Raw genomic sequence first — 22,853 nt, 5'->3', positions numbered from 1 at the left:
TTCAGAGCTGGGCTGACAGAGAGAGGTGGCGGCTGTTGGCTGGGCACCCAGCTCTGAAAGCAGCACCCCACCAGCAGCAGTGCAGAAGTAAGGGTAGCAATACCATACCATGCCACCCTTACTTCTGCACTGCTGCCTTCAGAGCTGGGTGGCCAGAGATTGGCAGCTGCTGACTGAGGGCCCAGCTCTGCAGGCAGTAGCACAGAAGTAAGGGTGCCAATACCATACCACACCATCCTTACTTCTGCACTGCTGGTGGCAGCTCTACCTTCAGAGCTGGGATCCCAGCCGGCAGCTGCCACTCTCCAGCTGCCCAGCTCTGAAGACAGCACCACCACCACCACCAGCAGCCCAGAAGGGCAACAGTACTGCAACCCCCTCTACAATAACCTTGCAACCCCACCCACAACTCTTTTGGATCAGGACCCCTATAATTACAATACCATGAAATTTCAGATATAAATAGCTGAAATCATTAAATTTTAAAAATCCTATGACTGAAATTGACCAAAATGAACCGTGAATTTGATAGAGCCCTATACATGTCTGTGAAAATTGAGATAAAGCTTCAAAATTCTCACGGATCTTCTGTTGGTTTTTATTGCATTAGAAACCAGAGAAGTGTTTGTGCTCCAAGACATATGGTATTAACCGTACAAAACTGAAAGTGGTTTCAGTAAGTAATGGCTAGCAACAGCCCAAGGACAAAAGGATCGCACTGCATCAGAGCTTCTGTACAGGAAACCCTGCACTGGCCAAATCTGGTTGACATCACATCATTTTGGATATTTTAAAGATTAAATAAAATTGTGACCTAAACTCACTTTATCCAACCTGGAGTGCCTGTTTTAGACTAGAGTGCCTGCTTTTCTTTAAATATTAATTTAACAGTGTACACAAAGTGAAGAAAGCCATTGAGCTATTGTACATAGGTGACTAAGTCACTCAAAAACCGTAGCCCAGAAGCAAAATAATTATCTTACAGGAACTCTGCACCTTGCAGAGCATCTTTATCTCCCACTGACTTAGGACATATCTATGCTACAAGTTGTGTGTTAAGCAGAGCTCTGATCCAAGGTGTAAGTGATATAAGCTGGGGTGTACGGTTTCTTTCACAGAAGATGTGTTGATGCCAAGTGTGGTGGCACCATGGGTAGGTATCCTAGTGTGCCACCATGCTGCACTCCAGTACAATGTCTTTTGAGAAGATTTTGGAATGTGTTAGAAAGAAGTGACTGACCCAGGGATCTCTGGAAGCTCAAGTTCCCAGCATGCAATGTTCTCCATCCCATAATGCCATCCATATCCCATATTTGAGGGTTTTTTTTAAAAATCCACTAACTCCCACAGCATTTTTGCTGTCTCCCATCTGACTGAGGCACAGAGCCCACAGACCTAAACACAATTCTCAGGAATGCTGCAAACACAGGACGCACGATTCTCCTATATTTGCAGATCACAGGAAGAATCACAACAATGGGAGACATGACAATTTCTCCGAGGACAGCCTGCTGAGCGACACAGCAAAACAATTCCAGGGGACTGGCGCTGTTCAGAGCGGTTGCATACGGTGGAATGCTGCTTCTGAGCCTGAGAAAGGAGCACTGACTGGTGGGATCACACCATAATGAAGGGATGAGCAGTGGCTGCAGAACTTTTGGATATGAAAAGCCATATTTCTGGATCTGTGCGCCAAGCTTTCCCCAGACACCAGAATGAGAGCAGCATTCACAGTGGAGAAGCAAGTGGCGACTACACTCTAGAAGCTCTGAGAAAGCAACATCTGACCACCACCAACCTGGACCCAAATTCAGTGACCTAGAAACAAGACTTACCATCCACTTACCAGTACTGAGCCATGCAACCCCCATAAGTTTGTTCTAGATTTAACTTATTAGCTAGGGCAGACTAGGTTTGGATACTTATTTAAAAAGCAACTTTAAAGTCCGATTGTATGTTTCAGAGACAATTGACATTTCTTCCTAAAACCTAGTACTGTGCAAGCAAAGTGATTAAGAGTTGACTGTTCATCAAATTGCAGCCCCTAAAGAATGTTCATTATTAAACCCTCATGGTAATGGTCTTATAAAAATCTGCAGCTCAGCTTCAACTGCAGCACAAATAGTACTTGTAGTGTATTAGGCATGTTCATTACATTTTCCACATGCTTAAGTTCTCATCTACCAGACATTTTACTCTTAGAGCCCAAGTGTCTATTATATTATGTGTGTGTCTTACAAAGTATATTTTCAGGTACCTATAGAGACTGATGCCAAATACCACCAAGGATAATTACATTTCAGAAAGGTTTGGCCAATTTCCAAGAGAAATAGGTTGCATTTTGATTGGAGAGTTATTTGTTAACATAGAAGCAACTGATTTTTCGTTGTAACCCCCACTGAATTGCATAGCTTGAACCTATTGTCCTACCTAAATGGCCATTAACCTCAGCATTAGCTCACTGTCAATCTTGTTTCAAGTATACTGTAGTACAGTACTAATCCAGCTGGACTTCTGCGCTCTTGCAACAAAGGTATTCAGTGTCACACTACCACAATCTAACAAATTATAGCTGGAGCAGATAGTGCTACCTATGGTTATAGTTGGCAAATACTTCCCATTTTAAGATCCTGTTTTCAGTTGCTTAAAAAAAACTAAATTTTAACTACTTAACCTGAAGTTTCCCCATGCTGGCTCTCCGCCTGAGGCCAAAAAAAAAAATTAAAGTTTCAGCTAAAATGGTCAAGTAATTTCCAAAAATAAAATTAGGGGAAAACACAATAGTTCTCACAACTGTTTCATTCAGAAGCTCTAGCCCATCCATGGTTTGGAGCAAGGACTGGAAGTTGGAAAGGAAGAAGTTTATGCTGTCCATGAAAATTCACCCAAGTCATGAGTCTGGAAAATTTGTTCGCAAATGCTCAGTAGACTTGTTAGAGTTTGACAGACAGCATCTCAGGAGAACTTGTCTGCATAGCACATGTTCCAGCACAGCACAGCAGGGGCTAAGCACAACTTTCCCTAGAACTGTTCTTTCTGGCACCAAGGGGTTGCGGTGGTGCCAGGCAACAAAATTGAGAGCAGGGAGACAGTCTATCCCGTACTCTCCATGCTCCTGCTGATAGAACCCAGGCTGCCTGGAAGAAGAAGCAGCCTTATTTTTTAGCCAGAGGTGTAATGAGAAGGTTAGGTGGGTGTATAGAGAGCAGAAGAGGAGGGTCTGGATCACAGATTATATACTCTTGTGCCCTGAGCCTATCCATGTCTCCATTTTAACTCTACCTGCTAATTTTCAGGAGCAAAGATTATGAGGGAGCTTTAGTTTTAACCTCACCTCTAACTCATTAACTATGAGCTGCCTTGCCCCGCTAGGATTTTACCTCATTAGTTATATATTAGCTGATGCATTAGCACGCCTTTCTGCCTAGTGAAGTCAAGGCCTAGTGTAGTTCTTCCCACCACTCCCTACCCCCCCCCCCCAATATGGCAGCAAGGTTAAGTTGCCATGGTTGATGGTTTCACTAACACCCAATAGGTTGCGATCTCAAGCAGCATCAGAATGAAGCTGAGACAGTTATGAGCCACAAAGCAGCAATGACAGCATGTAGGCATCTGCAGAATCATTAAGACACAGTCTTGCCTTACATTTGGAATACTTTCCTTTGAAAGTGTTATGAACTGAACTTTATTGTAATTTTTTTCCATTCTATAGTCCTGATCAAAAACACCAAATCCCATAGCACAGCGGTTTTCAAACTGTGGGTTGCGACCCGGTACCATGGTGTGGTGGCTCTGGTCAGCTGCTGATTGGGCCATTAAAAGTCCCGTCAACGGTGCTGCATGGCTAACACAGGCCAGTTCCTACCTATTCTGACACTGTGTTGTCCCCGGAAGCGGCCAGCATCAGGTCCAGCTCCTAGGCGGGGGGCTATGGGCAAGAGCCACATGCACACCTCCACCTAGGAGCCTGACCTACTACTGGCTGCTTCCAGGGCGCAGCACAGTCTGATGCCAAGATATGCAGGAAGCCTGCCTTAGCACCCCCACTATGCTGCTAACCGGGAGCCATCCAAAGTAAACCTGCACCCCAATCTCCTGTCCCAGCCCTGAGCCCCCCAAACCAGAGCCCCCTCCTGCACCCCCAAACCCCTCATCTAGGCCCCACCCCAAAGCCTGCGTCCCTCCGACACCCCAGCCCAGAGCCCCCTCCCATACCCTGAACCCCTCATTCCCAGCCCTACCCTGCAGCCTTCACCCCCACTCCCCATCCCTCTGCCCCAGCCCTGTGCCCCTCCCACACCCCAAACCCCTCATCCCCAGCTCCATTGGGTCGCTGGCATCAACAATTTTCTTCAACTGCATCGCCAGAAAAAAGTTTGAAAACCATTGCCACAGTAGTATGCACAGTTTCCTATGCTGCCACACTACCTGCCTCAATCCTGTACTGGAGAGGTGTAAAAGGACAGTTTAGACTGCAACTCCCTTCTATATCTGACCACTAATAAGATTGCCAGGAAGGATGCCAGTTTTGCTGGTTGTTTCTGTAATATGGACAGATATCCACTAACCTCTCATGAGCCAAACTCCTCATGCAACAGTGAGATAGATACAAGTTAGTTTCCAGCCTAGATAAGATTTTAACCAAGAACCTGACAATTCCATATCCCCAAACCAATCTCTCATTCTGAAGTAACTTTCGTATTTTGTGATCTGAAGTAAAAACTGTTAAAGTAGGATACCATGTAAGTTTCAGTTGTACAAACCCAACTTTGCAGCAGGAATTTGTTTGAATTCCTATGCAGACTTGTGGATCAGTTTAAGTTTAAGTTTTGTGGCAAGTTTTCAAGCTTAAACCTCAACATTTTTTACTGCTTGTTTTTCCAGAAAAGTAACTGAAGCTAGGGATCCCACAATGATTAGAGTTTGGTTCTTTGCAAATAGTTTACTGTATTTAGTTCTAAAAAAGTGTGTAGAGTAAGTCTACTCAAACCAAGATCTCCTTTACTTCCCTTACAAAAACTTTTACTTGGGTATATAAGCATTTTGCCATTTCCTGTAAAATACATTTAGCATTTTTGCAGTACATGCTCTTAGTTACAATAATTATCTAAATAAACTTCAGTGTACACACAGGCCACAACCAGTTTACTAAAAGAAGGATTTGGGGAATCTTAATCAACCATTCTATACAAATCAAATAGCTTTTTGTCAAATATGGCATATCTTACTGTTTAAAGCAAAGAAGCAATTTATGCCTTTTAAAGTACAAGATTACCCATGTCACTCCAAGTGATTTTAAAAAAAGACTACTGGAATACTTCACCACAGAAAGGGAGGAGTCTCAGATAATGTTTCTTGCAATACAGTTTCTGAATTGCTTGCTAGCTACAGAGACCTGTAATAAGTGGCCATGGCCAACCTCCACAGACTCAAAACATAACTGTAGGGATTTTGAGTTGCTTCTGCAGGGAAAACTGTCATGCTACATTCCTCCTACATATATGACCTTGAAGGGTACATTTACATGTCCTATACAGAGAAATTAGACGACGTTGCCTTCTCTGGGAAAGCAGCTGTTTAAAACATACAGCCCTAACAGTATTACTTAAATATCCAAAGCTGGGCTTTTATGTAAAAAGCTAGCCTGAAAAGGTTTTCAATTTTTTTTCTGTTTACATGAGCAGCTCAGATCTGTCTTTGATGAAAAACTGACAGGGATAAGTAAAATGGTGACATCATGAGCCCAGGGTAAAAATTCAGTAATCAAAAGGAAAGGATTACTCATTGTTCAAAGCTTGTTCTCCTCCCTGCCCCCTTTCAGATTTTGGATTAAGGGGGCCTTTCATGATTTTACACCCCAACCTTGTCAATTAACCAGAGAAAGCTCACCATAAACATCTGAGACCTCACAGAAGTCCTCCAATAAAACCAGAAACACAAGACTTTACAGGCCTAACATTTACAGTTAAACAAGCAGGAAAAATTTTACTCTCATTCAGGTTCTTTTCTAAAAGGGGGCACAAAGGGACTAGCTTTTAAAAAGTCTTAAGACTTCATAAAACAGGAAGTTAGCAACTAAGGAAGAACAAGGCAAGTCTGCAGAAACTACAGACTTCCTAAATATCTTGACATATTTCCCAGATTAATCTAATTTAAGGAATCCTAACTCTTTCACATTGCCGAGAGCCTTTATAAAGTGAGCCACAAGTGACAGACTGCAACCATGAATACTGCCACATGTCCTTCTGTACAATCCTGAATGCAGTAAAAATTCATGTTTCTACACAAATGTTTTAGTGTGAAACTTTAGCTGCATACAGGGTCAGTCCCCTGCTTAATTTTACTCCCTATGTTACTACACATCTCAAAGGTCTAATGCTCTTGCCCAAAAGGGAAATGAGATGTCAAGAAGCTACAATAGCTAAGCTTATGGTAGTGTATGTGCCTGAACTGCAGTAGCATTGGGAAGTTTATCCCAATGAAGTGAGCTGTAGCTCACGAAAGCTTATGCTCAAATAAATTGGTTAGTCTAAGGTGCCACAAGTACTCCTTTTCTTTTTGCGAATACAGACTAACACGGCTGTTACTCTGAAACCTATCCCGAGAATGTGTGTCTCAAGGAGTAATGAACTAGTTTCTTTCAGAATGCGGATGCACTCATTCATTTCTGCTAAAATCAAGTGAAGAGATACTAACTCTAACTGAGCACAGTACATCCTCATGTTCGACAGTACACACTTTAGGGGATAAAAATCTCTTCAATCTTCAGTTCCACATGCACAGCTGACAAACTAACTTCCAGCAGGAAAGGCGTTCAGAACCAGAATCTATTTGTTTGAGCTCAAATTAGTTCGTACATTCAATAAAAAAAATTTGCAACTTCCACTCCTGTGTCTTACAAGGAAAGTAACCCAAGCTTAAGTCAGCCAGAATGTCACCTTAGCCACAGAAGATTCTTTTCATCTCTTTTTTTTTTTTTTTTTTTTTGGGGGGGGGGGGGGGAGAAGAGAAAGAATCAAGGTGGAAACAAAAGCAGTGACTAAGCTCTAACCAACCTTGTGTCCCTGCAATTAACAAGCCAGACCCCAATCTCCCCTTCAGGAAGTGCGTAGATGTACTGACATCAATGTGACTGAAAGGTCAAACTGACACCAACTCTGCCCACTTTTAACTGCTCAAAACTCTGCTTCAGCTTCTAGCTTCACAATTATTATAACTTTAATCCTCAAGTAAAATTTTAAACTTCCAGATTAACACTCATGCCATAGGAATTGCAATCTTTCTATAGCATCTTTCACAGACATTTCCTCACTCCACGGAGCACTAGATACAGAAAAACTTATGTTAGTGGTCACCTGTTGATGACTAATATTAAATCCCATTCCTTGTGACTGCTTCTATTATTCACACCAATATATATCCAATCTGTTAAATTTAAGGTTTAATCTTAGAGACAGATAACCTGGCCATACTGGTTAGAGCCACACTGCATCCAGTGGTAGCCCAGATCACTCTTCCTATTAAAAAAAGGAGATTCAATCACACTGAAGTGTGCATCTCTGGTGCTATCACATCCAACCTCCCTTTCCTTTTGCCTTTTATGCCCTTCCTCTACTACTCTTGCAGCATTCTGCATGCCTCATTTGCCACTACCCTATGTCTATATGATGATGAAAGCATCTACAGCTATAGGCACAGACACGGAGAGATCCTCTTTGGCTAGAGCAATGCTAGGTACCACTGTGTCCACAGCATAGCCCACACAAAGATGTTTAAGCACAGTTCAATCCAGGGACAGCTGATGCAACTTGTCTGACACCAGTAGGCACTGGTACATTGTCTGTGGTAGCTCTCCCATTGGAGAAGCCCCAACTGTGGGCAATTTCGGGGTGTGGGGGACAAGAAGGGCTAACGCAAACAGGGTGCAAAAGTCCTGCTGGGGCAAGCTATGCTCAGGCTTATTCGGTTTCTGTAAGTGAAGCTAAAGCCAAGGCGGGTAAGAGGCGATATCTTGGAGCCCCCCGCCCCCACGTGGTCTAGTCACGTGCGCCCGCCCTCCCCCCCCCATTCTGCAGAGCTGCCCCCGCTTCCCCCCGGAGAGGGGAGGGTTCGTAACCAGGCCCAATAGTTCCACAAAACCGTTAATCCTTGGCGCGAGGCCGGGGAGGCGAGAACCCCCCTCGCTTCAGGCACACGCCCCCGGCCCCCCTCCCCACGCCACATACACACGTGCGGGGCCTGAAAGCGGCGCTCCGCCCTGGAAGCCGCTTTTACACACAGCCGGGGGAGGCGCCTCCCCTGCTGAAGCCAACGGGGACACCAAGGGGGAAGCCTGGAGGAGCCGCCGCGTCTCCTCCCATCCCCGAGCACGGCAGGGGGGGGAGGCGCGAGGCTGTCCAGCTGGGAAAGCAAACACAAAGGAGTCGGTCCGACACCCTTTCCTCCGGGGCACTGGCCGGGGGCGCCGCCTGGTCCCTTGCTCAGCAGCGCCGCAGGAAGGGGGAGCCGGGCTGCTCCTGCCCCTCACGTTGCCCTAGGCCCAGCAAGAGCGAGTAAACAAAAGCCGCAGCCAGCGGCTCGCATGGCCGGGCAGCCTGGAGCGCCGCTCCGGGGAGCACAAAGAGCGCGGGGGGTGGCGGCAGCTTCGGGGGCGCTCCCGCCTCACCTGCTTGCCCCGGTAGAAGAGGCGCTGCCGCTCGGGGCTCACTCGGAAGCTCTCCTGGATCTTCTCCCGCAGGCACTCTATCTTGGTGAGGCGACTCAGGTCGTCGATGGTCTGGGTCTCGGTGCCGTCTATGGTGCGGACCTGGATCCACATGGTGCGCGGCCGCCCACCGCTCGGGAGGCTGCCGGTCGCGGCTCCCGCCCGCTCTCCGGGGGCGTGAGCGCCTCTGCCGCTTCTTTGTTTTGGCTCAGTGGGGCAGGATGGTAAACCCGCGGAGCAGCCCGAGCCTCCCGGGCCGGCGGCCTCGCTCACAGGGGCGAGGAGACCAGACCCCCGCCCCCGCCGGTCCGAGTGCGCCCGCAGCGACGTTTACGCGAGGCCGCGAGCTCCCTGGTGCAGCACAATGAGCAGAAGCGCCCTGAGCGAAGCGCCGCGGCCAGGTCTAACGGGCACCGCCGGGAGCCATGTCCGAGCCCCGGGGAGTGTTTACCAGCAGCTGCCGCTCTCACATGGAGGTCACGGCGCCAAGGCTGATATCGCGAGAGTCTCCCGCTCCCTCTCCCCCCCGCCCAGCTGCCTTAAAGAGACCACAACAACAACATCGAGGAGACAGGACTGGCTCCCCCCCCCTCCGTCTTCGCCACCCGCAGGGCCCCGCCTTACGCCCCGCCCCCAGCCGGCCCCCTTTTTCCGCCCTGGGTCTGACGGGCTGAGGGTTCGCGCGGTGACGAGGTGTAAGGGCAGATCTGCAACCATCTCCGCGGGGAAGGGGAAGAGCGAGTCTTTTGCCTTGTCACGGCGGGAGCAGACTCCGCGTTGTGGGGCGCTCGGAGCCTGGGACTTGTCTCGGTCCGGGGGACCTAGACCTGTTAGGGTGCATCTCAGCTTCATTGTTAAAGGAAGGAGGTAAGGGCTGGGCCTACACGGATCCTGCACCCAAAGCTGTGCTAGCAGCACAGAAAACAATTGTTGCCTCGTGACACTAACACCAAACTCCTCCAGACCCCTGCAAGGCACGACTAAACCATACCTCAGACACGCAGACCTGATGCCTGGATCCTTCCAGAGTCTGGTGGACCCAAACCCTCCAACGTTATCACAGAGACAAAGAACAGATAAAACAGTTGAGATCACCACTAAATCTGGACCCAGTGCCGCAAAAACCTGGAGTTAGCCAGCTTTGTGCCCCGAACCCACAAATCCCACTGACTAAACACAAAACAAGTCTAACTGCTCGTTATACAGGGAAGATCTAGATCCTGACTCATCTCAGCACAACAGCATAGAAGAAAGAGGATTCTGGCACCTAGATCCAGCTTGCCAAATTTTGGGCCCAAAGCTCCAAAGAGAACAATTTAAATAAAGAGCAAGCCTCTCCTGCTTCACTGGAAAGCTAAGTAAAGAACTAGCTGCTCCTACTTCACAAATCTGGACCCTAGTGTATCCTGGCCCAATGCACAATAAAAATGTATCTGGCACCTGGATTCAACAGGATACAGAATTTTGTGATATTGTTCACTATAGAAGCACTGAGGTCCATATGTTCTACAGGGACTCAGAGCAGCTTTACTTGTACTCTGTGTGATAAAATTTGGGGATTGCGCTCAGAAATTAATAGGCTATGATAGGATTCAGGTGTTAAAGATGTTTTTATGGCACTCTTACATTGGAATGAAAGCAAACATTCCTGCATGTCTAATTCCAGTTCTAACCGGACTCCCACTGTGGCCTTGACCAAGTAACATAGGACCTGATTTACAAAAATGCTGAACACCTGCAACTGCAGTTGAAATAATTGGGAGCTGCTAGTGCCTATACTTCTGAAAGTCAGCCCCTTGCCTTCATCTCTAAAATGATTATGACATCACACAGAGGAAAAGGCTTATGATTATATAATTCAGTAACTGACCCCACTACAGCGTACATGGTCCAAGCATTAGGCACATCAAGCTCTAGCTTTCTGGGGGGTCCCTGTAACAGTCAGGACTCACCCCTGCAGTGCAGCACCTCCTTCTGGTCATCCTTGGGAAGTAGCTCTTCCAGCCTCCAGAGCACCATCTGCAGGCCAGCGTCCCGCTGCCACTGGCTCCCCCCATGTCCCTCCCGGACCACAGTGCCCCTTTACCCAGGGTGCTGCCCCCTGAAGTACCCCACAGATTTGGGTCTCCCCTCCCCAGGGAACCCCTACCCTCTATCCCCACCTCACTTCAGTCTCTGGCCACTGCCAGTCCTCAACTAGCCCCCATTCCCTGGCACCAACTGCAGTGTAAATGCCACTTATCATAGGCAAGGGGGGGTTTGGATCTGCTGCCCTGGCCTACCCCTTGGGCTGCCCCCTGCAACCCCAGTACATATTTAGCCTTCTACTAGGCCTGCAGCCTGGGGGGTTTCCAGGCCAGAGCTCCCCAGCTCCTCTAGCCTTCCCCCCAACCCTGCTCCACCTCAGGTGCTATAGTACACTCCCCAGCAGCCAGGCCCATCTCCCTCTACAGCTAGAGGAGACTCTCTCAGTACCTGGCCCACAGCCCTTTTATAAGGGCCAGCTTTGGTCTGTTTGGGAGGTAGCCTCAGTTATGGCCACGCCCCAATCAGCCCAGCTTTTCCCATACCCAAGCCCTCTCCCAGGGCTGTTTTAAGCCCATCCAGGCAGGAGCGGGTGACCATCCTGCTACAGTCCCCATTAACACTACCACATGTCAGGTAACAGGTTTTCTTTACTAGAGAGGCCAGAAGTAAAGGGTGGAAGTACTGTAGGAACAGTTGTTTTAATAGTTATGACCTGTCAAGGTTCCTCCCCCACTCTGAACTCTAGGGTACAGATGTGGGGACCTGCATGAAAAACCTCCTAAGCTTATCTTTACCAGCTTAGGTCAAAACTTCCCCAAGGTACAAAATATTCCACCCTTTTGTCCTTGGATTGGCCGCTACCACCACCAAACAAATACTGGTTACTGGGGAAGAGCTGTTTGGACACGTCTTTCCCCCCAGAATACTTCCCAAAACCTTGCACCCCACTTCCTGGGCAAGGTTTGGTAAAAAGCCTCACCAATTTGCCTAGGTGACTACAGACCCAGACCCTTGGATCTTAAGAACGATGAACAACCACCCCCCCCTTTTCCAGGGAAATGTTGGATAAAAAGCCTCACCAATTTGCATAGGTGACTACAGACCCAAACCCTTGGATCTGAGAACAATGAAAAGGCATTCAGTTTTCTTACAAAAAGACTTTTAATAGAAATAGAAGTAAATAGAAATAAAAAAAAAAATCCCCCCTGTAAAATCAGGATGGTAAATACCTTACAGGGTAATTAGATTCAAAACATAGAGAACCCCTCTAGGCAAAAACCTTAAGTTACAAAAAAGATACACAGACAGAAATAGTTATTCTATTCAGCACAATTCTTTTCTCAGCCATTTAAAGAAATCATAATCTAACACATACCTAGCTAGATTACTTACTAAAAGTTCTAAGGCTTCATTCCTGGTCTATCCCCAGCAAAGACAGAATATAGACAGACACACATACCCTTTGTTTCTCTCCCTCCTCCCAGCTTTTTAAAGTATCTTGTTTCCTCATTGGTCATTTTGGTCAGGTGCCAGCGAGGTTACCTTTAGCTTCTTAACCCTTTACAGGTGAGAGGAGATTTCCTCTGGCCAGGAGGGATTTTAAAGGGGTTTACCCTTCCCTTTATATTTATGACATGACCAAAAAGAGATACAGCCACCATTCTCTCATCCTAACCCTTAGAAGCAGTCCAGTCCAGGAGTGTGATGCAACAGAGTCCCAGTATAACACCTCCACATCATTTTCTTTTTCTGCAGGTTACAGCCCTGTGTCCTCCTGAAGCTACTGCTTGCCTCCTGCCAGGAATAAGTGTCTCTCTCCTCCGGATTAGAGGGAAAAGAATCCTGAAGGTAAACAGGAGGGTGAAACAGCTAGGTTGGTTGGAAACAGGGTCAGTATTCTGAGGAAAACCTTTGTGGAGATCACAGGATCAGTCTGCTCCTGAGGGGAACATAGGATCAGTTTTTCTGGAAAGACTGGTGACAGAGGATTCATTTGCTCGGAGATCATGCTTGGGGATCCATTGGCTGGTCAGACGTGTTGGGGATAGAGGATCAGTTTGTTGGTATCAGGGTTGCTGGATGGGAGGATCAGATCTCTGAATTGTCATTCACAGACAATGAATTGGACTGTTGTGTGGAATATTGCTTGATGGATTTAGTGTGACAGGATGGATTTAGATGCAAGGAAAGAAACCATTGGAAGGGAAGATGAAGAGTGGTAAAGAGATTTTATTGGGAGTCTGTGAGGGGAGATGAGAAGAGACAGTTGATTTGGGAGTTTAATGGAAGAAGGGAGCTAATTAGGGACAGAATGTCTTGATGGGGCTGGTGGGTGCTCATTGGCAAATGATGTACTGATGAAGGAAAAAATTGGAGTACAGGATATATTGGGGACTGAAGCAAAAGCAAAAGGTGAACATAAGAATGGCCATACTGGGTCTGACCAAAGGTCCATCTAGCCCAGTATCCTGTCTACCGACAGTGGCCAATGCCAGGTGCCCCAGATGGAGTGAACCTAACAGGTAACGATCAAGTGATCTCTCTCCTGCCATCCATCTCCACCCTCTGACAAACAAAGGCTAGGGACACCATTCCTTACCCATCCTGGCTAATAGCCATTTATGGACTTAACCTCCATGAATTTATCTAGTTCTCTTTTAAACCCTGTTACAGTCCTAGCCTTCACAACCTCCTCAGGCAAGGAGTTCCACAGGTTGACTGTACGCTGTGTGAAGAAGAACTTCCTTTTCTTTGTTTTAAACCTGTTGCTCATTAATGTCATTTGGTGGCCCCTAGTTCTTATATTATGGGAACAAGTAAATAACTTTTCCTTATTCACTTTCTCCACACCACTCATGATTTTATATACCTCTATCATATACCCCCCTTATCTTTTCCAAGCTGAAAAGTCCTAGTCTTTTTAATCTCTCCTCATATGGGACCCGTTCCAAACCCCTAATCATTTTAGTTGCCCTTCTCTGAACCTTTTCTACTGCCAGTATATCCTTTTTGAGATGAGGAGACCACATCTGTATGCAGTATTCAAGATGTGGGCGTACCATGGATTTATATAAACGCAAAAAGATATTGTATGTCTTACTCTCTATCCCTTTTTTAATGATTCCTTACATCCCGTTTGCTTTTTTGACTGCTGTTGCACACTGCGTGGACGTCTTCAGAGAACTATCCACGATGACTCCAAGATCTCTTTCCTAATCAGTTGTAGCTAAATTAGTCCCCATCATATTGTATTCATTGTTGGGGTTATTTTTTCCAATGTGCATTACTTTACATTTATCCACATTAAATTTCATTTGCCATTTTGTTGCCCAATCACTTAGTTTTGTGAGATCTTTTTGAAGTTCTTCACAGTCTGCTTTGGTCTCAACTGTCTTGAGCAGTTTAATATCATCTGCAGACTTTGCCACCTCACTGTTTACCCTTTTCTCCAGATCATTTATGAATAGGTTGAATAGGATTGGCCCTAGGATTTGACCCTTGGGGAACACCACTAGTTACCCCTCTCCATTCTGAAAATTTACCATTTATTCCTAACCTTTGTTGACTATCTTTTAACCAGTTCTCAGTCTATGAAAGGATCTTCCCTCTTATCCCATGACAACTTAATTTACATAAGAGCCTTTAGTGAGGGACCTTGTCAAAGGCTTTCTGGAAATCTAAGTACACTATGTCCACTGGATCCCTCTTGTCCACATGTTTGTTGACCCCTTCAAAGAACTCTAATAGATTAGTAAGACATGATTTCCCTTTACAGAAACCATGTTGACTTTTGCCCAGCAATTTATGTTCTTCTGTGTGTCTGACAATTTTATTCTTTACTATTGTTTCAGCTAATTTGCCCGGAACTGACATTAGACTTACCTGTCTGAAATTGCAGGGATCGCCTCTAGAGCCTTTTTTAAATATTGGCATTACATTAGCTATCTTCCAGTCATTCGGTACAGTAGCTGATTTAAAGGACAGGTTACAAACCATAGTTCTGCAATTTCACATTTGAGTTCTTTCAGAAGTCTTGGGTGAATGCCATCTGGTCCCGGTGACTTGTTACTGCTAAGTTTCTCAATTAATTCCAAAACCTCCTCTAGTGTCACTTCAATCTGTGACAATTCCTCAGATTTGTCACCTACAAAAGACAGCTCAGGTTTGGGAATCTCCCTAACATCCTCAGCCGTGAAGACTGAAACAAAGAATTCATTTAGTTTCTCTGCAATGACTTTGTTGTCTTTAAGTGTTCCTTTTCTATCTTGATTATCCAGGGGCCCCACTGGTTGTTTAGCAGGCTTCCTGCTTCTGATGTACTTAAAAAACATTTTGTTATTAGCTTTTGAGTTTTTGGCTAGCTGTTCTTCAAACTCTTTTTTTGACTTTTCTTATTACATTTTTACACTTAATTTGGCAGTGTTTATGCTCCTTTCTATTTACCTAACCAGGATTTGACTTCCACTTTTTAAAAGATGCCTTTTTATCTCTCACTGCTTCTTTTACATGGTTGTTAAGTCACAGTGGCTCTTTTTTACTTCTTTTACTGTGTTTTTTAATTTGGGGTATACATTTAAGTTGAGCCTCTATTATGGTGTCTTTGAAAAGCGTTCATGCAGCTTGCAGGGATTTCACTCTTATCACTGTACCTTTTAATTTCTGTTTTACTAACTTCCTCATTTTTGCATAGTTCCCCTTTCTGAAATTAAATGCCACAGTGTTGGGCTGGTGGGCACCACAGCTATGTTAAATGTTATTATATTATGGTCACTATTTCCAGGCGGTCCTGTTATAGTTACCTCTTGGACCAGATCTTACGCTCCACTCAGGACTAGATCGAGAATTGCCTCTCCCCTTGTGGGTTCCTGTACCAGCTGCTCCAAGAAGCAGTCATTTAAAGTATCTAGAAATTTTGTCTCTGCATTTCATCCTGAGCTGAAATGTACGCAGTTAATATGGGGATAATTGAAATCCCCCACTATTATTGAGTTCTTTATTTTGATAGCCTCTCTAATCTCCCTTAGCATTTCATCGTCACTATCACTGTCCTGGTCAGGTGGTCGATAATAGATCCCTACTATTATATTCTTATTAGAGCATGGAATTACTATCCATGGAGATTCTATGGAACATGTGGATTTATTTAAGAGTTTTACTTCATTTGATTCTACAGTTTCTTTCACATATAGTGCCACTCCCCCCACATACGATCTGTTCTGTCCTTCCGATATATTTTGTACCCTGGAATGTTTGTGTCCCATTGATTGTCCTCACTCCACCAGGTTTCTCTGATGCCTATTATATCCATATCTTCCTTTAACACAAGGCACTCTAGTTCACCCATCTTATTATTTAGACTTCTAGCATTTGTGTACAAGCACTTTAAAAACTTGTCACTGTTTATTTGTCTGCCCTTTTCTGATGTGTCAGATTCTTTTTTATGTGAAAGTTTCTCGTCTGATCTGGCCCATACTTTATCCTCTTCCATCCTCTCCTCCTGACTAAAACCAATAGACTCTCCTTTAAGAGAAATCTCTGACTGATCCACATGCTCCTCTGCAGCAATTGGCTTTCCCCCATCTCTTAGTTTAAAAACTGCTCTGCAACTTTTTTAATGTTAAGTGTTTAAGGTGGACTAGGAAGAGATATGTAGGGGCAGAGGACGGATTGGAGCAGAAACTTTGGAGATGGATGACAAGAGATGGTGGGGCTCGTGGCAGCAAACAATTAGTTTGAGACAGGATTGATTAGACTGGGAAACCAGAGGATCTATGAGGAACAAAAGATGACTGGACTGGTGGGAACATAGGCCGACTCTGTGGGTGCTCTGGGGCTGGAGCACCCACAAGGAAAAAATGGTGGGTGCTGAGCACCCACTGGCAGCCCCCCAACAGCCCTCCCCCCCCAGCGCCTCCCACCTGCCAGCGGGCCCTGTAGATCAGCACCTCCACCTCCCTCCCCGTGCCTCCCGCCCGCCGCGATCAGCTGTTTTGCGGAGTTCAGGAGGGGAGGAGCGAGGATGCGGCGCGCTCAGGGGAGGGGGTGGAAATGAGAGGGAAGAAGCGGGGCAGGGTGGGGCCTTGGGGGAAGGGGTGAAGTGGGGGTGGGGCCTGGGGCAGAGCTGTGGGTTGAGCACCCCCTGGCACTTTGGAAAGTCGGTGCCCGTGGGTGGGACTGTGGGAGAATGAGGAAGCCTAGGTGTAGGAAACACAGACGCAGGGAAAAGAGAGAAGAAAAATGTCAAGTGGAGGAAGACACAATACGTTTGAAATTTGTTTTAAGTATTTAAAAGAAAGTTGTATTGTAAAATATTAAAAAATCAAGCATTTGGGCTTATGGTAACTTTTTGTGGGAAAATGGGGGCTTTGGAATATGTGAATATGGGTGGAAGGTGGGCACGGTGCTACTGTGTTTGCATTACCTACTAAGAAAAGTATAGGCTGGTTTTTGAGAGAGAGAGAGAGAGAGAGTGTGTGTGTGTACACAAATGCTTGATTTTTCTGTATTTTACTGAACAAATTTATTTTAAACACTTAAAACAAATTTCAAACATATTGTGTTTTCCTCAGTTATATTCTTCCTCTTTCTCTCTATGTAACATTTTGACTGCTAAGAACAGCATGAGTGCTTCTGGAGCACAGGGGTTTTGGTGCACTCTTATTGGTGTCTTAATCGTCTATAATTTGCCAATGGCAAGTTAATCTAGAATGTTAAGTAAATGTAATTTGTTGTCGTTTGATTTGTGTCTAAAACTTTTTCTGAAATCTTCAAAAATGTAGGAAATTGTACTTCCTATCTTACAATTTCCCAAGAAAGGATCCCTGATTTAAATAATAATTGCCTCACTACAGCATCTCACAGACTCTCCATTTTTGTTTGCCTAGCTACAGGCCTGTGAGAGCAGCTGGGGAGAGCATATAACCAGACAGACTCACACCAAGCAGGAGCCTCTACTCTCTTCTCGGTAACGCTGGGGACAGACACTGAGGGATTAGACAGAGGGAGAGATGGAGAAAATGTGCAGAGTCATGGGAGCAGACAAAAGAAGCCATAGATGAGCCCTGGGGACACGAGTGGAGAGATAGAAGGATGGAGGCCTAAGAGGACACAGGGTTAACAGAAGGAAAGAGCAAAAGGAGAAATTGTGAGCTGTTGAGGTAGAACATGGAGCCATTGTAGAGAAGGGGGACAATTATAAGGGAGCTTTGGGGGAAGAGAGAGGGAGAGGGGGACAAAATCTTTATAAGGGATGTAAAGATTTTTTTTCAAACAAGATGTAGGTCTGAGAGCCACTGCAAACATTCTGGTGTATTTTAGGGTTTTTTTGCTTCCCCCCCTTCCTTTCTGTGGGAAACTGCCCCCCCCCAAAAAAATAAACCTAAAATCCACTGGCATGTGCACAGAACTGCTCAGCAGCTAAATTTTGTACAAAAATGTTTACATTGGCAGATACTTAACACCCTTGAAACCAATGTACTTACACCAGTGTAAAACTGACGTGAGTGAATGATCAGGCCCTTTGACTACATTGAAGTTAATCTTAATTTACACTGGTTTAAGAGAGATCAGAATCAAGCCTAGTAAAAGTAAACACTTGTTGCAGAGATGCACCAAGCATTTGTAATAATACTTGTGTGTTACTTACGTAGAGCTGACTGTTTCTTGCATCACGTGAGGAGAACTATGGTAGGGGTCCTGGTTTTGACAATCATCTGGTCCTGTGGTCCTTCCATATTTTTGATGTACCTGTGAAGAGAAGCCACCATTACATGTGTCCTCCTGCAGCTGTATATATAATGGATATACATGGAACAATATACTTTTCCTCTCTGCTGCTATTGAGACAAGAAGGGCTGAAATGTTGGAGCGAGTTGATTCCATGCCGTTCAGAATGACAGTGAATGGAGTGAGAAGAGCTGCCCTTAAGTAAGGGCCCAGGGAATAGAGAAGTGACTGCTTTTGAATAACAAAGTAGTAACAAGAGGCTATATAAACATACAGTGAGACACAGTTCCTGTCTTGCAAAGATTATAGTCTATGAGCCAGATTCTGCCACCCTTACTTAGGTTGAAATCAAGTGGACTACCAAGGAACAAGGTGCTACTCAGTGAAAGTAAGGAGAACCCTAAACTAAGGGCTGGTCTACACTTACAGTGCTCCAGCGGCCCAGCTGCACCAGCTACCTACACCAACAGGAGAGCTTTTTCTGTCGCTGTAGGTACTCCACCTCCATGAGAGGCGGTAGCTAGGTTGACGGGAGAAGCCCTGTCTACACCGGGGGTTAGCTCAGTATAACTGTGGCTCATGGGTGTGGATTTTCCACACCCCTGAGAAACATAGTTATGCCAACGTAAGTTGCTAGTGTAGACCAAGCCTAAAACAAGATGCAGTAGTTGTATCAGACAATGCACAAAGATAGGGAGACATAAAATAAGGGCACTATCATTTAATAAACGTTTAACTAAAACTGAGTCAAATTGCCAAATTATTCCCTTGTGTACATTAATTTCATTGGAGTTACACTAAGAATTAATTTAACCAAGTGTGCTTTTCATTTCTTTTAAAAATCACTTAATTAACTGTAGAGTGAATAAGGATGTCAATTTTAGTTTTTTAGGTGTCAATCTTAAAATTGACTAATAGCTCAGAAAATAGCAGTTTCTTATCTGTGTATGGTTGTTAAGACCCATTTGCTTAATTTTTAATGGTCTCTGGCACTATTTACTACAATGAAGGTATCACTGAAAAACATATTACAAGAAATAAACAAACCTGATTGCATTGTGATAACTCAGAAGCCTATCCAAGATTTTAATCATTTTATTTTAGCATTCAGATACATTCTGTGGCCCCAGTCCTGTTTACACATGTGCGGTGCTGTATTTTCTTTCAAGATTTATTTACAAATGTAATGGCACATAGATCCTTTAGATGATTCCCTTATATCAAGAGGCCTAACTTGTGAGTAAAATCATTGTGTTGATTATAGTAATTATAGTATAGTTAATTATAGTATAGATAAACATTTTCTATACATAACAGCCTATTATAGAAAAATAAGGTCATCCATTTAAAGATCTGTTAATAACCACTTAAGAAATAGATGGAAGTAACATTAAGTTTAGGGGTTAAGAGTCATTAAGGGTCAGTTCATTCGCCCGGCTTCAAGTACAGAAATCGGACTTTTGTTGTCAGTGGTGAGGGGAGGATATGTTTGAGCTTTAGCTCCATGAAGCCCTCCTTTCTCTAACTCACAGATACATCTGTAAGCAACTCCTGTACATTTGGAGTTCCTAAGTTTTTTAAAGTGGTATAGCAGGGAGGAGGCGGGGCCAAGGGAGAAGCACTCTCCACAATATCATTACCCTCCAAATCTACAAGGATTTCCCTGTAAAGGATAGTACTGTCTGCATTATGTTATTGAAAATTATACTCTGCCCTCAGAACCTTGTCATGGTGTGTGGGAGGGGGGCTGATCCAGGGAATAGCACTAGGGCACTGGGCTTCTGAGGAAACACATCTACCCTCTGTGAATGTCCTGATTTCCTCACAGCTACTCTTACATCTTTCTCTCCACAACAGAATGATTTGTGCAAAACTCTGCCAGTTGAAGCTCATGAAGTTTCCTGGCACTTTGTGCATTTTTCTTGTCTAGGTCATGGTTTGGTCATAAAATACATAATTAGCATATCACTCAGTTGGGTGAAATTAAGGATATCGCTATCTTGTTTCCCACATGTGGCTGCATTTTTTTTTGAGAGTTAAAGTGAATTTTAATATGTAGTGTGATACAGGAGGGCCAAGGAGCAGTGGTAGAATGGTCGAGGGGAAATATATAAGCCCTAGGCTAATTAAGGCATGGTTCCCTGTAGACTAGGGAGGGTTGCTACAGGTTAATCGGAGCACCTGTAGTCAATTAAGGCCCTGTCAGGAACCTAATAAAAACCCCCTGCTTCAGGCATTCAGGGGAGGAGGAGGAAGGAGAGAAGATTGGAGTGGTGTTGTGAGAGTTGAAAGACCAGAGAACCTAAGTAAGGGAGACTCCCTCCCCTCTGCATCTAAGGACTGAAGGTAACCCCACCCAAGGAGGAAGAGGGTAAGAAACCTGCAGGGGTTAAGAGGGGCTGGGACTCAGAGTGAGGAACAAATCCAGACCCCTCCCTTGCTTCCCTCCTCTACCACCTTCCTGGGCCACTAGCGGGGCCTTTGGCACCCAAGAGTAGGGGAAAAGGGAGGTTTCTTAGTCCCACCCCACCCACCCCTGCAAGAAAAGCAAAGGACCCACCATGTGAACATTGGCCACTTTTTCACAGTAGTTTGTAATTCTGTAAAGTGTTTATAGGTTTGCAAATAAATAACTAAATAGCAATACTAATTAATAAATGGAGCCCTATTGAAACTAAACATTGAGCTATTGTGACAAAGCATTTAGTGTATTATTCATACTCTACATTTATAGGATGTAGAGAGAATGTTAGTGTTGACTTTTAAGGATAATTTCTTTTAAAATACATATTTTATACCAGTCTGAATATGTGATATTTGCACAGTAAAATTTTTGTTCAGATACTGCATCTCTTCCTTCAGAACAGAACTGATAGCTGATGGGGCCCAGGCAGGAACCTTCACCATTGCTGTGGCAGCATTGCACTACTGGTTGAATGTATTGTGAGGATTACATACCTTATTCTGAAGTGTTAGCTACTGGAAGCAGCTCATGTAAAGTTGTTAAAAGTATTGTGAGTCAAATCCTCCATTGGTTTTGCAGGAACTTTTCCAGTGAATCCTAAATCCTGCAGCAAAAAAACTTCAGGACCAGACTTCAAAGAGAAACTGCTGAGCTTCAGTTCATTTGCAAATTTGACACCACCAGCTCAGGATTAAACAAAGACTGTGAATGGCTAGCCAACTACAAAAGCAGTTTCTCCTCCCTTGGTGTTCACACCTCAGCTGCTAGAAGAGGGCCTCATCCTCCCTGATTGAACTAACCTCATTATCCCTAGCCTGATTCTTGCTTGCATATTTATACCTGCCTCTGGAAATTTCCACTACATGCATCCGACAAAGTGGGTATTCACCCACGAAAGCTTATGCTCCAATACATGTTAGCCTATAAGGTGCCACAGGACTCATTGCTTAAGTTAGGTTGTATGTGAGAGAAATCTTCTATTAGTTTCAATTGAGAATTAGTATTGCATCAGAATCAAGATTTGATAGAAAAGCTAATTTAAAATCAGTGGAGCATTTCTAAAGCATCCATCTTGATTTAAGATTTGATAAAAATCCTCCAACCAATGAAACAATCCTACTGAATCTGCACGACTAGCAAATCTATAGGTCATCTTTAATTTTAACAGTTTTATACTTGGGGGGGTAACAGAACCCTACATCCAATTTTACTATTTACTGGGCATGCGTAATAACTACCTGTCATGCTGTCTGGAGTGGCTCACAACAGTGGTTGCTAACCTCAGACCTAAGGAAAAAAAAATGAGAGTTATTACAGGGTTAAATCAGGCAAGTATATGTATACAAATGAGTTACAGTCATCCAAAAGATGACAGTTTTAGTAATCTGTCAATTCTGAATGTCTCTTACCCAAGTTAACCCAGGGTACTTCTTCTCTTTTGTAGCTCGGCCCTATAAAAGTCCAAATAGCAGAAGAAATTAAACATTTTCTTATCAGCTGTTTTTATTTACTTTTTCCAGAATTCAAGCTGATGGGATGAGCCCTTTTGCATGTAGTCCCTTCATAGGAATAAGGGGCAATTAACGAAGTCTTTGTATTGTGATGTCCTACAATGGCCCATTTAGTTTTGATAGGCCATCTTGATGGGCAGAAGACAATCCCTCCTGACTGGGTTCAGTTTCAGTGCAAACTTTTTTTTAAAGTTACAAAACAAAAACTTAAATAGTACCTTATAACATGTGATAAAGAAATTGTAAGTGAAAGTAATGCATGTAGCAAATTACAAGCATTTCATAAAGTTTAAACACTAAACACACTGTTATATGTTAAACTACCATCTTAATCATACTAACAAACAGGTGAAACAGACTGGTTTCTAGCAATGAATTTGTCAGTGCTCAACTGAGGCCTAAAGCCTTGGCAAGAGCAGGA

General features: G+C 44.4%; 1 protein-coding gene and 1 long non-coding RNA gene across 3 annotated transcripts in view; one reads left to right on the top strand and one right to left on the bottom strand.

Moving 5' to 3' along the window:
* UHRF2 (ubiquitin like with PHD and ring finger domains 2) overlaps window positions 1-9,192 on the bottom strand; it is a 172,660-nt gene extending 163,468 nt beyond the window's left edge. For both annotated transcript variants that reach the window (XM_074953331.1, XM_074953332.1), the window contains exon 1: window positions 8,666-9,192. In XM_074953331.1, coding sequence (XP_074809432.1) covers window positions 8,666-8,818 — 153 coding nt within the window. In that variant the 5' untranslated portion in view covers window positions 8,819-9,192. The remainder of the gene's footprint in view (window positions 1-8,665) is intronic.
* Window positions 9,193-9,406: 214 nt separating this feature from the next.
* Window positions 9,407-22,853, top strand: part of LOC141988261 (uncharacterized) — a 49,372-nt gene continuing 35,925 nt past the window's right edge. Inside the window, exons 1-2 of the long non-coding RNA XR_012639716.1 lie at window positions 9,407-9,571; window positions 12,488-12,580. This is a non-coding gene — a long non-coding RNA (uncharacterized LOC141988261). The remainder of the gene's footprint in view (window positions 9,572-12,487; window positions 12,581-22,853) is intronic.

This window comes from Natator depressus, chromosome 5 (genome assembly GCF_965152275.1).
Source record: "Natator depressus isolate rNatDep1 chromosome 5, rNatDep2.hap1, whole genome shotgun sequence".
In the NCBI taxonomy this organism is placed as follows: Eukaryota; Metazoa; Chordata; order Testudines; family Cheloniidae; genus Natator; species Natator depressus.
This window is presented reverse-complemented; position numbering and strand designations above follow the sequence as displayed.